This window comes from Pollicipes pollicipes, unplaced genomic scaffold (assembly GCF_011947565.3).
Source record: "Pollicipes pollicipes isolate AB1234 unplaced genomic scaffold, Ppol_2.1 Scaffold_3447;HRSCAF=4054_pilon_pilon_pilon, whole genome shotgun sequence".
Classification (NCBI taxonomy): Eukaryota; Metazoa; Arthropoda; class Thecostraca; order Pollicipedomorpha; family Pollicipedidae; genus Pollicipes; species Pollicipes pollicipes.
Window position 1 is genome coordinate 39,682,083 of NW_023596297.1, and position 19,569 is coordinate 39,701,651.

Below are 19,569 nucleotides of genomic sequence, written 5' to 3' on the forward strand. Positions count from 1 at the left end.
AACACAACGTGGCCCTCTGCGGCCGGAGCCGAACACACCCCGCGCGTGGCGAGCTCCCGACACCACGAGGTCCCGCGGGTGGCGAGCTCCCCAACGCCACGTGGCCCTCCACAGATAGAACCGAACACATCCTGCGGGTAGCGAGCTCCCCAACACCGTAAGGCCCTCCGCGGCCGGAGCCGAACACACTCAGCACTCACCAGTGCCAACACCGCCCACATGGTTTTGTTGTACAAGAACTCGAGGTTGTTGCGGCGCAGGTAGATGAGGAAGCCGAACAGCGCCATCAGCAGCATGAGGCCGGCCGTGCCGGCGTAGTTGGGCGGCCGGATCACGCGGATCTGTGCGGCGCGGCCGGCAGGCGGCGTCGTCAGAGACGCACGACAAAGCAGGCGGCGGATCCCTCCGACGTCAGCAGACAGTGTCAGGCACGCACGACACGGCCGGCGGCGAGTCCCTCCGACGTCAGCAGACAGTGTCAGGCACGCACGACACGGCCGGCGGTGGGTCCCACCGGCGCCAGCGGGCGCGGCACTGCACGTGAGTGACACTATTCACGGCCCAGTTGCCCCGAATCAGCTCAACGCTTGCACTCCGGCCAGCTCACCGATGTGAGCTGTACCGCGCCGCCTGGCGGACCGGGACTTGCCGGAGACCCGGACCGTGGGCTCGCGCCTCCGCTCACCTGCACGTCCGTCATCGACTCCACCCACTTGGCCAGGATCTCGGCAGAAATCCCCGTCCGCTGGATGTCCATGATGTCAGACTTGCGGTAATTGCCCTTCGCCGGGAAGTGGATGAACATCGGAGCCGTATTGATCTTGAGCTGCGCGGACAGAAGGGAGCGGCAGTTAAGCGTAATACACCGGGGCCGTGTTGATATTGAGTTGCACGGATAGAAGGGGAACAGTTAGGCGCAATATTAATCCTTGTGGTTGAATAAAAAGGTCCGGTTCACAGACGTAGTTGAAGAGCACACAACAGTTCATTTTCGTGGTAAAACGGCTGTGTTTGAAATCAACCAATCATTATGTGGCTTACACGCAATCACTGCTGTTCGATGACATCACTATTTTCCAGAAACGGCTGTTCCCTCGGAAGCTCACATTATGATGGTCATTCTGGACACGAGCATGTCACGGGGAGCGCGCTCACCGACTGGAAGACGTCCGAGCCCTTGTCGAAATCGACCATAGCGAAGAAGACGTTGTTGGGGTACGACTTCGAATAGCGGTGTGATGTTGCCGTGATCATATACTCGTCATTCGCCTCCCTGAAAACAGTTCAAAATGGATATCCCACAGCGGTGTGCAGATAGTGGGGAGCTGGCAGAGCGATGACTACTTAAATGATAAACCGTATTCGAGGAAATAATGTTCATTGTTTAAGTGGGGCGAACCGTACTCCAGTTTTTATCAGATAACGACACAGTCCAAAAGGGCCGCCCCCACTGGAAGCCTATCGCACTTTTCATTGAATGAGGGAAAAATAGTACAAACAACTCCTGAAAACACCAACAAACTATTTTAAAAAACTGAAACATTGCCACTTCTGCGCTGTGTTTGACTGCAATAATATGACTAGTAGAATACCATAATGTAAGTGGCACTTCATCTAACTTCTCTCTATTGGGACCATGTTAAGGGAATGTTCCACATTGAATATAATGAGGCAAGCATCAGATATGATTAAATCAGCCCCCTTGTAATTGCTGGTGTACTTAAGTAAAACAGACTGCTCTAGACAATACAATTTCTCTGTTTAGTAAACAGCACAACTTCTCTGTTTAGCAAATAGATTCCTCAACACGTTGTCTGCTTACATCATCGTACCTTACAAAACATTGCGGCCCCATTGGCGACCGTCACATCTGGAAATCATACTCACGAACGCCATATGTGAGCGACGCGACCATTACACTTTTGTTGGTTTTGATCGTCGCCTGGCTAATGGAATGGCAGGATTTGAATGTTGTTATTATAGCGGCATTAATGTCTGGGTGACTTTGAAATAGTCTGCCAGAAGTAATTCTGCACATCTCGGACGTGTAGCTAAGAAACAAAAGAGGTTTAGGTCTTAAAACGGGCCTAGATGTGAACGGCGCCCGGATCACCTTCAAGATGATTATCTCCGTTCGAAACCCCATACAACTGTGGAACCACTCCCTTTACGACGCCACATTTCGAAGAATCGTTGCATCTACAGGGTCAAGACGGAACTCTTGCAAAAAAGGCACGAGTAGAGTAGGAAAGTACTGCAACATCCGTCAACTTGCCACGAACTCTACTCCACCTTCCCACGGTCAATGCGGCGTGGGACGATACCAGCGACAAGTGCGTGTGAGTTATCAGCTGTCATCGTGTAGATGATGTCGAAAACTCAGGTAATGGGCCCAGATTGGAAACTATGGGCGTGATCAGCCTGTTGAGAAGCTCGTTCTATCCGGAGTGTTAAACTGGGGGAGCTCTGCAGTACACTACTTCCATAGACAGCAGTCTGTAAAACTGGCCAGCTATGAGCCTGGTCACGCCTGGTAAGCTCATTCAACCAAATACATGACTACAGTGATCTACGATTTTGACAACTGCGACCAGTGTTGTGCAAACGCAAACATCCCGGGCGAATACAGGTAACCATGAAAAGGGCTATGTAGTCTATGTAGTTCCAATGACGCGATCTCGCGATCCCCATTCGCAGGTATCTTATACACTAAATCCGTTTCGTATAAGTCAACATTGACCGTTTACCGATCCGTGAAAGTTCATCTATGGATTGAGCGTCTTTGCAATATACCGCGAGACGCAGCTGATACATTCGCCTACTCAGTGCAGTTGGTTTCAAGGCGGTGTCGTTAGCACGAGTTGCTGGATGCATGATATCGGTCGGTAAAAGCGTCGCATGACCGGCCAATCTGTAGTTTGTTCACAAGAGCTTGTGCTTAAACCCCGCCCTGATAGGGAGGGGGGGTTAATGCAACCGCCCCCCCCCCCCCCTCCCCCTGAGGCTGCTTGTGGATATTTCTCTGGCACGTTGTGCCATCGTGCCCAAATTTTCAGTAGCGTATGGGGCATCCATTGCGCATGTTTTGACACCACACACAAGTTCCTAGTTATTTTTTTTCGGAGCAGCGGCGACTGTTGAACATTGCACGGGGATCTACGAACGGCGCGGGCGGCGGCGGCAACCGCGACTCCGCGGAGCGCGCGCGGGGGTCCGCCACCGTTAATATTAACGGAGCTATACATCATCAATATGTGGTCAAAACACGTGAACATACACTCCATTGTACTCACCCTGATGAAACAAGGATCACACCTGTTTAAGTTCCGTGTCCAAACAACGCATAGTCTCGTACGTGTGATGTAAACTGAAAGGTGGGATTTTTTGGAAAATTTGATCTTTGGTCAGCCATAATGGGGTTAACTGTGTGCCAACCACATAAAAACTAGTACCAATCGCGATGTCTCGTTGAAAAAATCCACTGGAGTTTTCCGCTGAATGATATCTTTATTACTTTGGAAACCCCAGAGGATTCGCATCCCCCCCCCCCCCCATCAGTTTGCGCTATGAAAAGAGGCGAATCAGGGAGAGGGTGAAGACGTCAAGCATATGACGGATTAGCCCTGAGATCCATCAGTTTGCGTCGCTGTGTGCTCAGCCTGGCGTACCGGCAGATGGCGCAGCCGCGGCGCGCGTCCATGGCCGTAAACATGACGACTGTTGAGTAGTTGCGCGGCCCCGAGCGCACCAGCGACTTAAACCGCTCGCTGTCTAGGCTGATGACGTAACTGCGGTAGCTGAGGTCGCTCATCTGCTGCCAGCGGTCTGCCAGTGACAGCTGGGGGCAGGGGAGATCAGCCTCAGTACAGGGGTGTGAGTAACGACCCAGCTGTGGTAGCTGAGGTCGCTCACCTGCTGTCAGTGCTCTGACAGCTGGGGCAGCCTCAGCGCAGGGGTGTGTGTGTAGTGGCCCAGCCAGGTAGCTGGGATCACTCATTTGCTGCCGGTGGTCTGACAGCTGCGGCAGTCCCAGTACAAGGGTGTGTGTAATGATCCAGCTAAGGTAGCTGAGGTCGCTCAGCTGCTGCCGGTGGTCTGACAGCTGGGGCAGTCCCAGTACAAGGGGGTGTGTAATGATCCAGCTAAGGTAGCTGAGGTCGCTCACCTGCTGCCGGTGGTCTGACAGCTGGAACGGTCTCAGTACAGGGGTGTGTGTAAAGACCCAGCTGTATTAACTCACCTGCTGCCAGAAACATCCCATTGACCACTGAGAACAGGCAGATGTCAGCCTCACTAGATAGAGGACCTCACCATACATGCTGGCATGTGGCTGTCAGCAGTCTGACAGCAACAGCCAAGGACGTGCAGAAGTCATTCCAACTAGGTGCATGGGTAAGCAGTAGCCTCACTGTAATACCCACGACTGCTGATCAGCTGTTAAGATTCTGGCAGCAACAGATGGGGAGTGCACAGAGGCTGGCCACAATGATTACAGGGATGTGTAATGACTCTTCTGCAGTAGCCAAGATTGTTTAAATGCTGCCAGAACTCTGACAGCACAGGCCACAGGTAGACAGAAGTCAACCTGACTGAACACTCCAGTATGTAATGGTGATCATGTGATTGGCAGCATGCCTTACCTGCTGCTTGCAGTCTGACAGTACTAGCTGGGCAAAGGAGAAGGTTAGCCTTGATGAGCACAGACCTGCACAGTAATATTGTGATGGCTGAGGCTGCTCATCTGCTGTAAGCAGTTTGAAGCACATGGTGTGTAGTGGTCCTGCTGGCTGCTACACCCCAGCATACCAAGCTACAGCTGCTAATATGCTGCCAGCAAGCTGGTATGATTAATAGACACCACCAAAGTTCAGACTAACAGGATGCCAGTTGGCAAAAACATTCATCCACTGTGTTGATGTGCAACACATCCAGTATGCAAAACATGGCAGACCAGCCCACAAGATGTTTGAGGCAGGTCTGATTCTGCCCAAAGTGGGGCAGCCAACTTTTCTGTTTGGACAGGGACCAATGATTTGAGGACTGGGTTAGGGGTCTCCACAGCTTCCTGATGCTCTCACTAATGCTCTGTTCAGGATGGATCAGAATCACAATGAATTTACTATGCTTTGTCCTGCATTACACCTTTATGTTGCCAAATTTACAGGACCTAAGAACACATAAGACTTTCACCATGAAAATGATAGAATCTGACAGTTTCAGAGTGGCCACACTGATACTGACCTATCTGCTGTGTGGCTGTTTGTGGCTGATTTCCCTGCTCAGCACAAGCAGGGAAACCTGGTGCTTGTGTCCTAGTGCTTAAAGTGAATTGTTGGATCTCTGACTACAGGAAGGTTGCATAACTAGTTCCACCTAGGAACTGGCAAGACAATATACAGACTAACAGGTCTGACACATTTAAAATAAATATGGTTCAATGAACCATTCAGCTAGACCTGTCACTTGTGCATTCTTCACATACTCAGTTACTTCATCCAGCTATCCTTGTTCTCCACCACAGCTCAAAATCTACCCCAAATATTCCTCCTTGCATAGCCCTGCCCAACAGGATGCTTTCAAAATCTTCCATTTTTGCAGACTGGCTGCACAATGAGCCTGGAGCACATGTGTGCCAAACTCAGGCTAATTCAAATTGTACTGAATTCAAAATATTAATCACTAAAATCACTATTCCTCACAGAATGACCTGGAAAATGGAAATGAATGCATTATTTCTCCCTTCTTCTCATTATTCTATAAAGAATATGGCTACAAGTACTGTCTTATTTATACTGTAACATTCCTCACGAATGCACTTAACAAATCACAGAATTTCAAAGGTTTGCTAGAAAAATTAGGTACTTCTGCTTCAAAAAGTCTAGGTAGCATCATAATTCCTTGGAACATTGGCTCTATATGCAGACAATTAAGGCAACCATGCACCAAACTCGGGGCTCACAGGTTTAAGCCTGTGGCTATCAAACACAGTGGCTAAGCCTGTGGCTATCAAACATGTGGTAAACAAACAAGTATGGTTGCTGGTGACTGGGCTTAAGTAGTCAAAGTTGCATGTCTTAGGTCAGCATTCTAACAGCAACAGCTGAGATGGCCAGAACAGTGGGTGTAGGTGTACTTTCCTACCTAACATTAGAAAAAATCATTGTACAACATTTGTCACGTTTTTAAAGCGGCACAGATTGTAAATAATCTCAAAACAGGTCGAATCATGCTCCTACCTTCAAATTTTGATAACTTCGATGGCGGACTCCCGAGCGCCGCACACACCGCACCGTCTGGACTCCCTAGCGCCGTTTCTGTGTTGCCGTTGCGTAAATACAATACGTCTGCTTACCAAGAACTATAAAAAATGCATGGGACCAGGGTAACAATGATAACATAATGAAAATTGTTTCGTATTGCGTTTAGGTATGTTCATGAAACGCACAGGCCAGAATAGTCTAGCACATAGCCTAACCTAACCTAACCTAACCTAACCTAACCTAACCTAACCTGACCTGACCTGACCTGACCTGACCTGACCTGACCTGACCTGACCTAACCTAACCTAACCTAACCTAACCTAACCTAACCTAACCTAACCTAACCTAACCTAACCTAACCTAACCTAACCTAACCTAACCTAACCCAACCTAACTGAGGATAGACCAGAACCTAAGCTGAGCTAAGCTAAGCTAAGCTAAGCTAAGCTAAGCTAAGCTAAGCTAAGCTAAGCAAACATAACCTGGTTCTTGATGCATCATCTTGATGCATCAAGAACCACAAAAATGTATGGGGCCAAGGTAACAAGAATTCATGAAATTTGATCCTCGATGCTAACAGGACGATGGGTTGCAGGGGGATTGGGTGGCGAATGTAAAGCAAAATGAAAACATGGTGCCTAAATAAAAGCTCACTATACAGTACCTATATATGGCATGGAACATGGATGCCAATGGGATGCTGGGTTGAAGGAGATATAGGGTGGGGAGGTTAGGTTAGGTTAGGTTAGGTTAGGTTAGGTTAGGTTAGGTTAGGTTAGGTTAGGTTAGGTTAGGTTAGGTTAGGTTAGGTTAGGTTAGGTTAGGTTCAGTTAGGTCAGTTAAGTTAGGTTCGGTTCGGTTAGGTTAGGTTAGGTTAGGTTAGGTTAGGTCAGGTCAGGTTAGGTTAGATTAGCTTAGCTTAGCTTAGCTTAGCTTAGGTTCTGGTCTATTCTCAGTTAGGTTAGGTTAGCTTAGCTTAGCTTAGCATAGCTTAGGTTCTGGTCTATTCTGGTTCTAGGTTCTAGACCATTCTGGCCTTATTTCATTATTATTTCATATTTTATTATTTCATTATTATATTATTTCATTCTCTATTTTACTCTATTTCATTTGACACGCAATCGCCCAAACGCGATAAGAAACTTCATTGCGTTATTATTGTTACCTTGGTCCCATACATTTTTTATAGTTATTGATGCACAGTAATGTTGTGACCGGGTGCAGTAATGGCACCAGTGTCATGGCTGCTGTGTGTGCGGCGCTCAGGATCTCACCATCATAAATATTAAAAAATGTGAAGGTAAGAGCATGAATCTACCTGTTTTGTGATCATTCATGATATGTCCTACCTTAAACACTACAAATGGTGTACAATTTTTTTCTAATGTTAGGTAGGAAAATACACCCTGACTGGACAGTGCCTTCAAATACCCAGAAAAGAACTCTAAAAACAATGGTGGAGCTGGACCTCTTCTGAAGTGTACATGCTATGGGACACATGAACACACACACCACACACACACACACACACACACACACACACCACACACACACACACACACACACACACACACACACACACACACACACACACACACAGATATATATATATATATATATATATATATATATATATGTATATATATACATATATATACACAAATATACACGCATCTATACAAAAAATACAGAAGGAACCAGCAAAAATGCTGGCCACAGCCCACCAACCATACTCACCTCTTTTTTCCGAACTTGATCAGATAAACTAACAAGAAGGGCTACACAAAATGCTAGTTTATAAACCATCCACATCGTTCAAAGCTCTTTGAAGTTTACAAGACTGATACAGAGTCTCGAAATCTTGAAAAGGACGCTCACACCTCCAAACAAGTTATGAGCTATTGCGGCATGCGGTACAGCAAATCCACCCCAACCGTCAGCAAAAACAGCCCATGTTTCCCTTCGCGGCGGCCGGCAGGGACGGAGACGAATGTGAGGGGCGAGGGACATACCGCGACGAGCTGCGTAACGTACGTGTGATAGTCTGTTCAGGGCCGCGTTTATCAGGCTGCTTCATTGTCGAAGAAAAGCACGTGGTAGCCTGTAGACCGTCAATATGGGATCTGATTGGTTACATTGCCCCACCGTCGAGGCATTCAACTTGTTTTGGACGTATTTCAGTCTACGAAAGCCAGCGTGGAGCAGAGAAGGCGAACGCACAGTGCTGTGAATGGCATGACATTCGCAACGACAGTGTGGATAACGCTGGGGGTGTATGCCTGTGAGGTGTCACGCCTTGGGTGTCACAGAACACCTATAACTTAGTTAGTAAATTTTCGTGCAGTTTGTCGGATACCTCTAAGCGGCGCTCGTCAGACTACGCAGACATTCATTGGCTAGTACATAGGTGTTTCCGACACCTTGTACTAAACCCTTCTTAAAAGAACAACACTCATAGTTGAATTATTCCTTCATAGCATCATGAACAAATATATAGCGAACCTAAATTAAAGCGCTCAGTAGGAAAGGTCCTTGAACGGTATCCACCAGGTCATTGCAACTAACCTAAACAACATGTTGGCACAAACAATACAAATACGTCCTTGAACGATATCCTGCAGGTCATTGCAACTAACCTAAACAACATGTTGGCGCAAACAATAGAAATACACCACGGATCATTGTTACGCACCCAGCTATCGTAATCATGGGCTAAATTGATCTGGAGTCCGTCTGACTCGGGCGCTCCGTGTTCGCGATAGCCGTTAGAAGACGGCTGCCTTACAGACAATGGGATTCGGGACCTGGGTGCATTCGACTGGGGACTCGGACTTGGTGATTCATCGGTTCGAGCCAGGGTACGGAGGGATAGTGGTGACGTGGGCCGCGCGACACGTGACCTGTGCATCGGGGTAGGGCACCGGGTCAGTATCGCGGTAGGGTATAAAAACCGGCACATGACGCCAACACGCAAGTTCTCCAAAACGGCTCGTCCGATCGCCTCGAAATATTCACTAATCGATTCCATGCAATGAGGTGAGTCATCGGAAGGCAGCATCGAGACCTGACCTGAGATCAAACACCTCGAAAACGCAAAAGGAAAATTTAATATGGAAATGCAGACAACTCAGATCTCAGAGCCTACTGGATCGATCACTGTGAACCCTTCACGATCGAATGCACCGTACCTGATTCCTCCTTACAGTCTCAAATTTGGTGGCTCTAGGTCAGGTCAAAAGTCATGTAATCTTACGAAGTCCAAAATTGTTGCTTGCAGACAACTTATAGCTATTGTTGTGCCCATTCTCGCGTTCCGTCACTCAAGTCAGTTGGTTTATGCTACATTCGATGATCGGCGTCTGGTCAGGCCAGAGAAGGGACACGCACGTTTCTCCCCCTGGCGTCGCTCGGTGATCAACTAGTTCGGCACGCGGCGGTGGCAGGACCCCGGCGTGGCGTCCACCATATGGGGACCAGCCACCAGTCGGAAGGGGCCGGAAGGGACAGGCCAACAGAGCTAAACTAAATAATATATGAATTTGAAGAGACACATGACAGGGGAACCGAGTGAAAGCTATAACAGGAGCTCGGAGGAGGGACAACATCACCGACGTTTTACAGAAAAAATGAAAACCGAGTAAAGTCAAATTTGTCCGAAGCAGCCATGAGCCTACCCATCCGATCACTGTCAAATCCTCACCATTGGATGCCCATACCTGATTCTCTATTGATCGGTTGAGTAGGTTCTTAGCTATAAGTTGTCTGCAAGCAAGAATTTTGGACTGTGAAATTTGACGATTTTTGACCTGTCTTAGGGTCACCAAATTGGAAGCGAAAGAGGGAAACAGGTATGGGGCATCCAATGGTGAAGGTTTCACAGTGATTGGTCCTGTGGGCTATGAGATCTGAGTGTCTTCATTGCATGTAAAACTTTTTCTTCGCGTTTTCGAGGTGTTTGACCGCAGGTCAGGTCTCGATATTGCCTTCCCATGACTCACCTCTGTTGTTTATTGGAGTTTAGGGGCGCGCCGACTGCGGTGGTCATCTGGCGCCCATAACGAGTTTGGTTTTACCTATCTAATGAGCCGCATAAATGGTCCCAAAGTTGATGTGTTTGAGAAAACAAAAAGATCTGTTGAAATTCCAGAATGGTGATGTATCTCCTAGCATATCACAGAGGGGTAAGGGGCAAGTCATGCTGTCCAAAATAACGTTGGCATTCTTCCGCGAGGCGCGGACAAGAAATAGAATATGGCGAACGGTGAGGACGGCACCACATCGATGACAGATCGGTTTATCGGCTCCCTCCAACATGTAGCCGTGGGTTGCGTATGTGTGCCCCGATGCGCAATCTGCAGAGGATCACCTCCTCTCGCCGCATTTTCCGGGAACAAGAGAACCACTGACCTAGCTTAGGTTTTATCTCTCTGAGCTTATTACTATCCATCCGATCCCAACAACGCTGCCATTTGTTGTGCAGGAAGGTTTTATTGCAGGGTAAAAGTCTCTGGTAGGAATAGAAAGAGAGTGAACACATGGAGCCAGCGCTGCTCGCCCTGGCAGCCGCGTCAGCCAACTCGTTGCCCGCGATGCCGACATGACTAGGAACCCAGCATAGCATGATTTTCTTTCCGGCCTCATCCAGTTGAGTCAAACGTATTAAAATGTCCTGTGTAAGGGAACATGACGGATAAATAGACTTCACACTCAGAACGCTGCTCAGAGAGTCCGTCAAAATGAGATGCAAGGGTTTGTCACCGACTTCAATGAAACATAGTGCCTTAATGATTGCTATAAGCCTCTGATGTAAACACCGAAGCGTTTGGGGGCAATGAAAACGACCGGGTGACGCCACCGCTCACAAACGCACAGCCTACACCATCAGAAGTTTTAGAGCCGTCCGTGTAAGTGTGTGAGTAACCTCATATAACGCAATACGCTCAAACGTTCTGGACCTCATTATATCTGGCAGCGAGACACCTTTTTCATTTCAGTCAGAAATGTGTCTGTGAAGGGTGAGATCAAATGCCAGGGAGTAGTGCACAGGTGACGTGATCGCTTCACCTTTCGAATGGGAATTTCGGTTTCCCGCAGTAAGGCTTGTATCCGAGAGCCAAAGGTCACTGCATGCGCCCGAGGTGCATTGCGACAAACGGCACAGCAGGCCGCGGAAAGACTGCGTGATATGCGGGATGACACGGAAACTGTCGCAGCTTAAGTGCATAACGCATGCCAAGCATTTTCCTCCTCGCTGACAACGGCGGCTCGTGCGATTCTACCAGGAGGCTTTGGGTAGGAGATGTACGGAACGCCCCTGTGATGGCACGTAAAGCAGTGTGATGGATGGTGTCAATGATCCGTTTCGTGGACTCACATGCGCTGTCATAAATAAAACATGCATAGTCCAGCTTAGAGCGTATGACTGCCCGATACAGCACAAAAAGCCGTGCTCCCATCTCCGCCATACGATGGTGCGCGAAACATATTTTAATACGTTCAACGATTTAAAACGGCGTTCACGTTGCGTTTTAAGATGTGCCCTTATATGTAAGACGGCGGTCAAAGTATACCCCAAGGTATCTAACCACAGGCTCAGTTGAGATGCCTTGTCCATACATACGGATAGAAAGGTCACCCGCATTGCCGGCTACGACAAAAAAATGCATGGCTACAGTCTTGCTACGTGAAAACCTGAGCCGTTCATGGTACTACTCCACTTCCCAACGCGGGTCAACAGCCAACTGGAGTTGGCGGTTCCATCGATGGCGGTCTTGCTGCGCTAGTCAAATGGTAAAATCATCAACAAAAAGCGCACGACCTACCGACTGCGGAAGCCCCATCCCAATGTCGTTGATCATAACGGCGAACAAAAGCTACGCTGAGAACACCGCCTTGGGGCACAACACCGTTAACTTGAACATGCCTCTCAGAGAGCGTGTCTTCAACACGGACACGAAAGAACGGTCCAACTAGAAAGCTTTGAAGAAAGGTGCCCATATTGCCGCGTATACCATACCTGTGTAGCTTGAGAAGGATGCCTTGACGCCATGTGGTGTCATAGGCGCCCACTATGTCAAAGAACACTGCGCCTATGTGTCGGCTTGCTTTAAAATTCCCATACGAATCGCAGTGTCAAGAACTAAAAGATTGTCAACTGTGCTGCGATTCTTCTAAGCCACGCTGGCCGTTTGTAAAAAACGCCGTGGTGTTCTAAAAAACCCAAGTTAAACGGACATTAACCATCTTTCCATCAACTTACAGAGGCGAGTAAGTGAGAGAAATAGGTCTATAGTGTAAAGGATCCAGTCCACTTTTTCCCGGTTTCAAAACAGGAAACGACTATAGCTTCTCGCCAAGAGGCTGGAAAGTCCCCACTGGCCCAAAGCGCATAAATACCGCTAAAAAGAGCACGAAGCACGCAAGGCGGCAAATGCTTGAGCATGTCGTTTGTGTACAGTGTCCGGACCTTCTGACACGCTGCGAAGCTTGGCAATCGCCCATTCCAACTCGACCGGGGTGAATGGATCGTTATAGGAGTGCGGCTTACTCGTTGAAAAAATCAACTGCGGATTGCGCACATTGCGCTCGTGCCGCACAAACTGTGGGATAGTGTTGCCAGATTCGCTGCGTAGGCCAGCGCCCGGGCATCTCGTTCGCAACTTCCAACGGTCGCGTCACGGCCTGTTCGTTCACATATAGTACTGGAAGAGCCATGAGTGAAAACTGCCCAGATATACGTTTAATTCGAGACCAAACCTGCGATGTTGGCGTGAAGCGGTTCAGCGTACTCACGTAAGCATGCCAGGAAGCACGCTTCGCCTCCCTTACGGTGCGCCGAGCAAAAGCTCTCGCCTTCTTAAAGGCTATAAGGTTTTCTGTACTGCTTCTGGCGTCAAAGGCCCGGAATGCACGTCTACGCGCCCGGATGGCGCTCCGACACTCTTCCGTCCACCACGGAACAGGGGTACGTCGGGGAGCGCCAGACGTGCGTGGGATACAACTGTTGGCGCACTCTAAAAGTCTGTGGGTAAAATCCTCAATAGAGGGTACAGTCCTCACAGCCTCAGTTACGGACGATTCGTCGAGCCGAGTCTCAAAATTCGCACCAGTCCGCTTTCTTAAAATTCCAGCGTTGTGGTCTAACACTCAACGCTCCACCTCCCTTAAACCGGACCCACACTGGGAAGTGGTCACTTCCCATGGGGTCATCTCCGACACTACCCACTCAAGGTGTTGGACACAAGCTGGGGACTGGAGAGGCTTAAGTCTAGCGCGGATGTCTGACCGGACGGCATTGTAAAGAGTGCGTACGAATTCCTGTGTTTAAAAAATACATAGTGAAGCACCGGTGGATAAAAGTCTCGCACAGCCTCCCACGAGCATTGGTGATGTCACACCCCATGCGGTGTGGATGCGCATTAAAAATCGCCTAGAGGGAGAAGTGGTGGAGGCAGCTCAGCCAGCAGACATCTAAGGTGCGCCAACGGAAAAGCGATGCCTGGTGGAAGGTAAGCGAACAAACAGTGATGTGACGATGATTGAAATAAAGCCGCACGGCCACAGCCTGAAGTGTGGACCGCAAGCTACTAACCTCCTCGCTGGCACGCTATGGTGAACTGCCAGGAGGACGAACCACCGTGAGCGGTGCTATCCGTCAACACGTCGTTGGGAAACATCGCATATCCTTTCAAGGAGCAAAATGTTCAGGGGGCTAGCTTGGGGTCTCTTGCAAGCGCCACGGCTGCAGGAGAGACCCTGCTGACGACAGCCTCGAGATCGAGGGCGTTCGCCCTTACTCCTCTACAGTTCCATTGTAAAAACGCCTGTAAAAGGGCGCATTACGAAAGTGGTAAGATGTGAACGGCTAAAACAGGCCCAGGCTTAAAAGAACTCGGCTGCGCCAGTAGTAAGCCCAGACGCCTCAGACCGAGAGCTACGGCTTAACTCCGGGGGGCCGTGCCCCACCCTAGGGCGAATTCTTGGGCTACCTCCGTCAGAGGAGAAGGCTGGGGCACGCTTTACACCAGCATACCCAGTCCGGGGTGGAGGCGGGTGAGTGCCCATCGGTGGACATCTACAGGGGTTCGAGGGACCAGCGAGTGCCTCCACCGGCCTCCGTGGCGATGTAGTACTGCTTCTGGGGGGACGGGCTCCTTGCCTGCCCCGGACATACGGTTTCGCCGCCTTTGCCCGTTCTTGTTCGGCCAGGCGCGCCCGCTTGGATCGCGGGGCGCGCCTGTCCGCCTCGTGCCGCTCCAACGTTTTCTATCGCCAGCCCACATGTGTTCGCTGTATGGTGTCGGAGGTGACGAAGGCAGCGGAGCACACGAAGCGGAGGCGGACGAAGGCGGTGAAGAAACCGATGTGGAGGCCGGTGGAGCCCGCGGGCCACGGCCACGGCCACGCCGGACCACCGTCCAAGCCTCCTCTCCGGCAGGAGACGGCGGTGCCGTGGGAGTCGGCAACGCGGAGGGTGCCGACCGGCCAGGGGGCGAAGAGGTTGCCAGCACGGTCCCCTTCGACCGCTCCAGCGAGGAAGGGGAGCCAGGGCTGCCAGATTGAGTCCAGCGCTTGGTTCGTCGACACAACCGAGAGACCAAACGACTTCAAGAGCGCTACAAAACTGAGCATCGGCGTGATCATTTGATCAGTGGAGGTGTGACGTGCGTTGGAGGTCTTATTTTTCGGCGTACGAGTTCGTGGGTGGCTCTCCTGGTACAATGTTCTGGCCCTCGCCAAAAGATGCTGCGTGTAGTTTTAATGGATATAATTATTTTCCTTCACGTACGCTGGGCACGTGCGGTCGTAAGTCGCGTGCGGAGCCTGGTCTTGTCACAATTCACACAATGCACTCTCTCTGGGTCGCAAAGTTCCATTGCGTGTTCGGAGGAAGCGCATTCCCACAGGAGGCTTGTTGCGGCAGTACTGTTTGGGATGACCAAATCGCTGGCAGTTGAAACATCGCATGGGGTTCGGGATGAAGAGGCGCACCTTGACACGTGCGTATCCACACGTATTTCGGACGGTAAGTCAGGGCGACTGAACGTGAGTATGAGGTTGTTGGTGGGCACCAACTCTCCTCCCCTTCTGACGAGGATCCGTCGAATGGCGGTCACTCCAAACTCCGAGAGCTCCTCCACGATCTCTTCCTCGTCAACGTCACGTAGATCAAAACAGTTCACCACGCCCCTGGACGAATTTTTGGTGTTGTGTGGTGTCGCTGACATTGACCTGTTTTTTCCAGTTCACCGGCCCCCATCCCGAAACACTGTACGAAAATTAAGTTGCTTGCATAGCCCGATTCGCCTCCACGATCACTAGCAAATTCAACTTCTATTTTTCCATCGGAGCTTGTCACATCTTATAATTTTTCCAAATCTGTCGCAGCCATTTCTTCTGAAACGGCGAGAGGGACGCCAACCTAACCTCTTCACTGTGGAAGACGAGGATCCGTGGTCCGGGGATAGCAGAGAGTCTTTCTGCATCCTTGGGTTAATCGTGGTCCGACCCCCTTTCGGGGACGGGTGTTTTTTGAGGTAGAAGATGCCATGGCAGAAAGGGTTTTTCTTTCGGCGCCGGGCTCCCCACACCTCCTCGGAGCCCAACTGGGGGACGGCCCAACACTCCCTCGGGAGGTGGTCACCGCCAGGGCTACCCGGTGCTACACGGGGCGAACGACGCCTCCCACACGGCCAGGTGTAACCGGGGAGACCCTCCCCGTCCTGACCGGGGTTCAGCGCCAGCCGCCCCTTGACCCCGTACCGCTGCGCGCGGCCGGCGCCCCATAGCGGAAACCCGCAGGAGCACCCAACGCGACGCGAGCGACAAGCGCTGGACCCGTGTGGGGCCCCCACGGGCCCCACGCCTCGGCTATCCCGGCCAAAGTGGAGTGTTTGGGACGCCGCCGTGACTGACCCGCACGACGCGCCCCGCTCAGCAACCAGGATCCAATCAACCAGGGACGCGGGTGGCGAGGGGGGTTCGCACGGCACGCTGATCAAACGAGGATCAGGAGTGGTGATAGGGCCGGATGCGAGAGTGCGGGTAATGTGGAGGGAGCGGGCGGGACAAGGAGCAGGAGCTCACGTACCGGCAGGGTCGCTACGCCCTGAGAGGAACAGCTTGCGCTGTCCACCCGTTGCCGGAGCAGGGACCCGAGGGGGCGCCAGTCCCGATGATGATGATGATGATTTGGGGATTTAGGGCGCATCGACTGCTAAAGGTCATGCAGCGCCCATAACTATCGATTCATGCAGAGCCGTCAATCAGAGAAGTGCATCAATCAGGTCACCCTATAGAGCCATGATGATCGGCCCTAGCATCATGATTGAGAAGATACAGGAAAAATCTATAGCGCGAAGGAACTGGAGCACTTTACCAAACCCGACGATGTTCGAAGAATCCCCTAAAAAGTCGCGTAGCGTGCGACTCTGGACGTGGCGTCCGAAAAACTGCGCTCTCGTTGCAGTAAGGTGGCGGCAAGCGACCAGTACGTGATGCACGGTCAGTGGATCAGAGCTCGACCGCAGCATGGTCTGTCGGCCAGCCAATAGCAAGGTGACGGTGCGTAGCAATAGTGTGACCTATGCGTAACCGGCAAAGGGCAACTTCTTCCACCCTACTTGTCCGCCGAAAGCACGACTGCCATAATCCAATGCGGGGTTTCACCGACTGCAGCTTGTTGGCGCTCAGCGAGAGTTCCAGTACAACTGCCATCGCTTCTTGCATAAACAGCGACACTGCGGGGTAGGTACATGTCTTGAGCAGGTAGTGGTGTTATAGGAATTCTAGTCCCTGTCGTAGCGCGCTTTGCTGCCGCGTCAGCAAGATCATTTCCGCAATATCCCCACGTGACTTGGGATCCAGCATAGAACGACCGTTTTTCCTGCTCGATCCAGTGAGCTAAGACGAGATTGAATGTCTCTGAACAAGTGGATTCGACGGGGAAGAAGCCGGCTAACAGCCAGCAGGCTGCTCAAGGAGTCCGGAAAAGAATTAAATGCAGATTGCTCATCGTCCACTTCAATAAAACAGAGAGCTTTGCTAATGCTATAAGCTCGGAAGTGTAGACCGACGCGTGTGAAGGCAGTGTGAATGACCGTGTGGTCGAATCCGCACACAAAGCCGCACCCTACACCTGCATCCGTCTTCGAACCATCTGTATAAGTCATCTTGTACCCGTCAAAGGAGGCCATGTGCTCTAAGGCTGCGCCTTTGAGTTTCCGCCATGAGGACATGTGCTTTTGCATATTTGATAGAGAGACATCCACTCTTGGCGATGCTAGCTCCCAAGGAGCAGTCTCCATGGGTTTAGGTCTGATGACACGCCGTAGGTTCAGGCCGCTCGCATCTAAAAGCTCTCTCATTCGTACACAGAAGGGAGAGAAGGTTTTAGGTGACCGTTGACGTAGGAACAGCCTTCGTAAGCTACGCGAAAACACTGCTTTGTAGGTGGGATGATCTGGGAACTGCGCCAGCTTGCACGTGTAGCGCAGTCCCAGCATCTGCCTTCGCAATGCTAGTGGGGGCTCGTGAGCCTCCACCCAGAAGACTGTCTATGGCGATGTCCGAAAAGCCCCTGTGGCGATACGGAGTGGCGGCGTGATGCACCGTGTTCAGAGTACGTTTGATCAGGTCTGATGAGCTGTCGTAGATATAAAACAGCCGTAGTCAAGTTTTGAACGAATCAGGGAGCGGTTATAGGAGTAAGAGTGTCCTCCTATCAGCACCGTATGACGTACGTCCCACGCACCTTAGGATGTTAAGAGATTTTAAACATTTGTCGCGGAGATTTCTGATGTGCTCACGGTATGTTAGGCGTCGGTCAAAGCGTTATACCGAGAATTTCGCGGTATTCTCATTGGCGACGCGTTGCCCATACAGCCTGATTTCCATATCAGGACAGTGACGGCGACCGACGACAGAAATGAACTGCAGTTGTCTTCGATGTAGAAAACCGGAAACCGTTGAAGCACACTCCACTTCTCCAGACGGTGTGACAGCCAGCTGCAGCTGTCGGCTCCATCGTGCGAGTGTTCGATGAGCTACACCAAATAGCAAAGTCGTCTACAAACAGAGGAATGGCTGATCCCATGTGGAAGCGTGTCCCCTATGTCGTGTATCATCACTGCGAAAAAGAATGGACACTTAATACGCTGCCCTGAGGCACACCATTGTCCTGTGGATACCTGTCGGATTGATAAGAACCAACACGCACCCGAAGAATCTGTCAGTCAGAAAGTTTTGTAAAACTTTCCCATGTGACCACGGATGCCAACAATCGAGTAACTTCATCATAATTCCATGTCTCCATGTGGTGTCATAAGCTTTTTTCTATGTCAAAGAAGCTGGCGGCGGCCGGTATGACGCTTGCTACTAAATCCGGCTCGCACCGCGGTAATCAAGAGTTAAGATATGGTCAATCGTGTTCCTGTTCTTACGGAATCCGCACTGAGCATTCGTGAAAAACGTTTCTGGCGTTCTAAAAGTCCACGAGACCGCACATTCACCATTCTTTCCATGAGCTTACAAAGCCGAAAGATGTGAGGGCGATCGGTCGGTAGTCAAGAGCGTTCGTCCCACTTTTCCGGGCTTTAAAATAGGCACTACTATTGCCTCTCGCCAGATTGGCGGGAAGTTACCTGCCACCCATATGCAGTTGAAAACTGCCAGCAACGCTCGTTAGTACACACGGGGAGGAAAATGCGCGTATCATATCATTGTGGATGAGGTCGGGCCCCTCCGCTACACTACGCAGCGAGCGAATGGCCGCTTGAAGCTCCATCATAGTGAAATGTTTGTTGTACGTCAGGACGTCATCCTGTACAAAAATTAACCTGACGAAGTTTCACATCGTGCCCTGTGCCGCAAAAACCGTGGATAGCAGGTGCCATTTCGGCAACGGTCTGACAGGGCTTCCCCAATGGCTTCTGCCACATCACTTGGGTGGGTGATGTCTTGACTTCCCACTCGCAGTACGGGAAGAGAAACTGCTGGATGCAGTCCAGCGATTCGCTTAATGCGGCCCCAGACCTGTGACGTCGGCGTGTGGCGATTTAGTAAATTGACGTAGCTGCGCCATGATGCACGTTTCGCCTCTCGTATAGTGTGGCGTGCGGCCGCGCGTGCTTGCCTGAAAGCCAAGAGGTTTAATGTGCTGCTGTGCCGGTCAAAAGCCCTAAAAGCTCTCCGACGTGCACGAATAGCGTCGCGACACTCGTCGCTCCACCAAGGTACAGGGGTACGACGAGGGCATCGGAGGTGCGCGGAATGCATCCTTTCGCCGCATCCAACACGAGAGACGTAAATT

General features: G+C 50.7%; 1 protein-coding gene across 1 annotated transcript; it reads right to left on the bottom strand.

Annotated features, from left to right (window-relative positions):
* Positions 1-200: 200 nt before the first annotated feature.
* On the bottom strand, positions 201-8,232 carry Ostgamma (oligosaccharide transferase gamma subunit; the record flags this gene model as incomplete). The annotated part of the gene is given in 5 exon segments (XM_037213965.1): positions 201-341; positions 686-826; positions 1,156-1,273; positions 3,669-3,838; positions 7,998-8,232. Coding segments are annotated over 5 exon segments (645 nt in total), but the record flags the coding sequence as incomplete, so codon positions are not given.
* Positions 8,233-19,569: the final 11,337 nt, after the last annotated feature.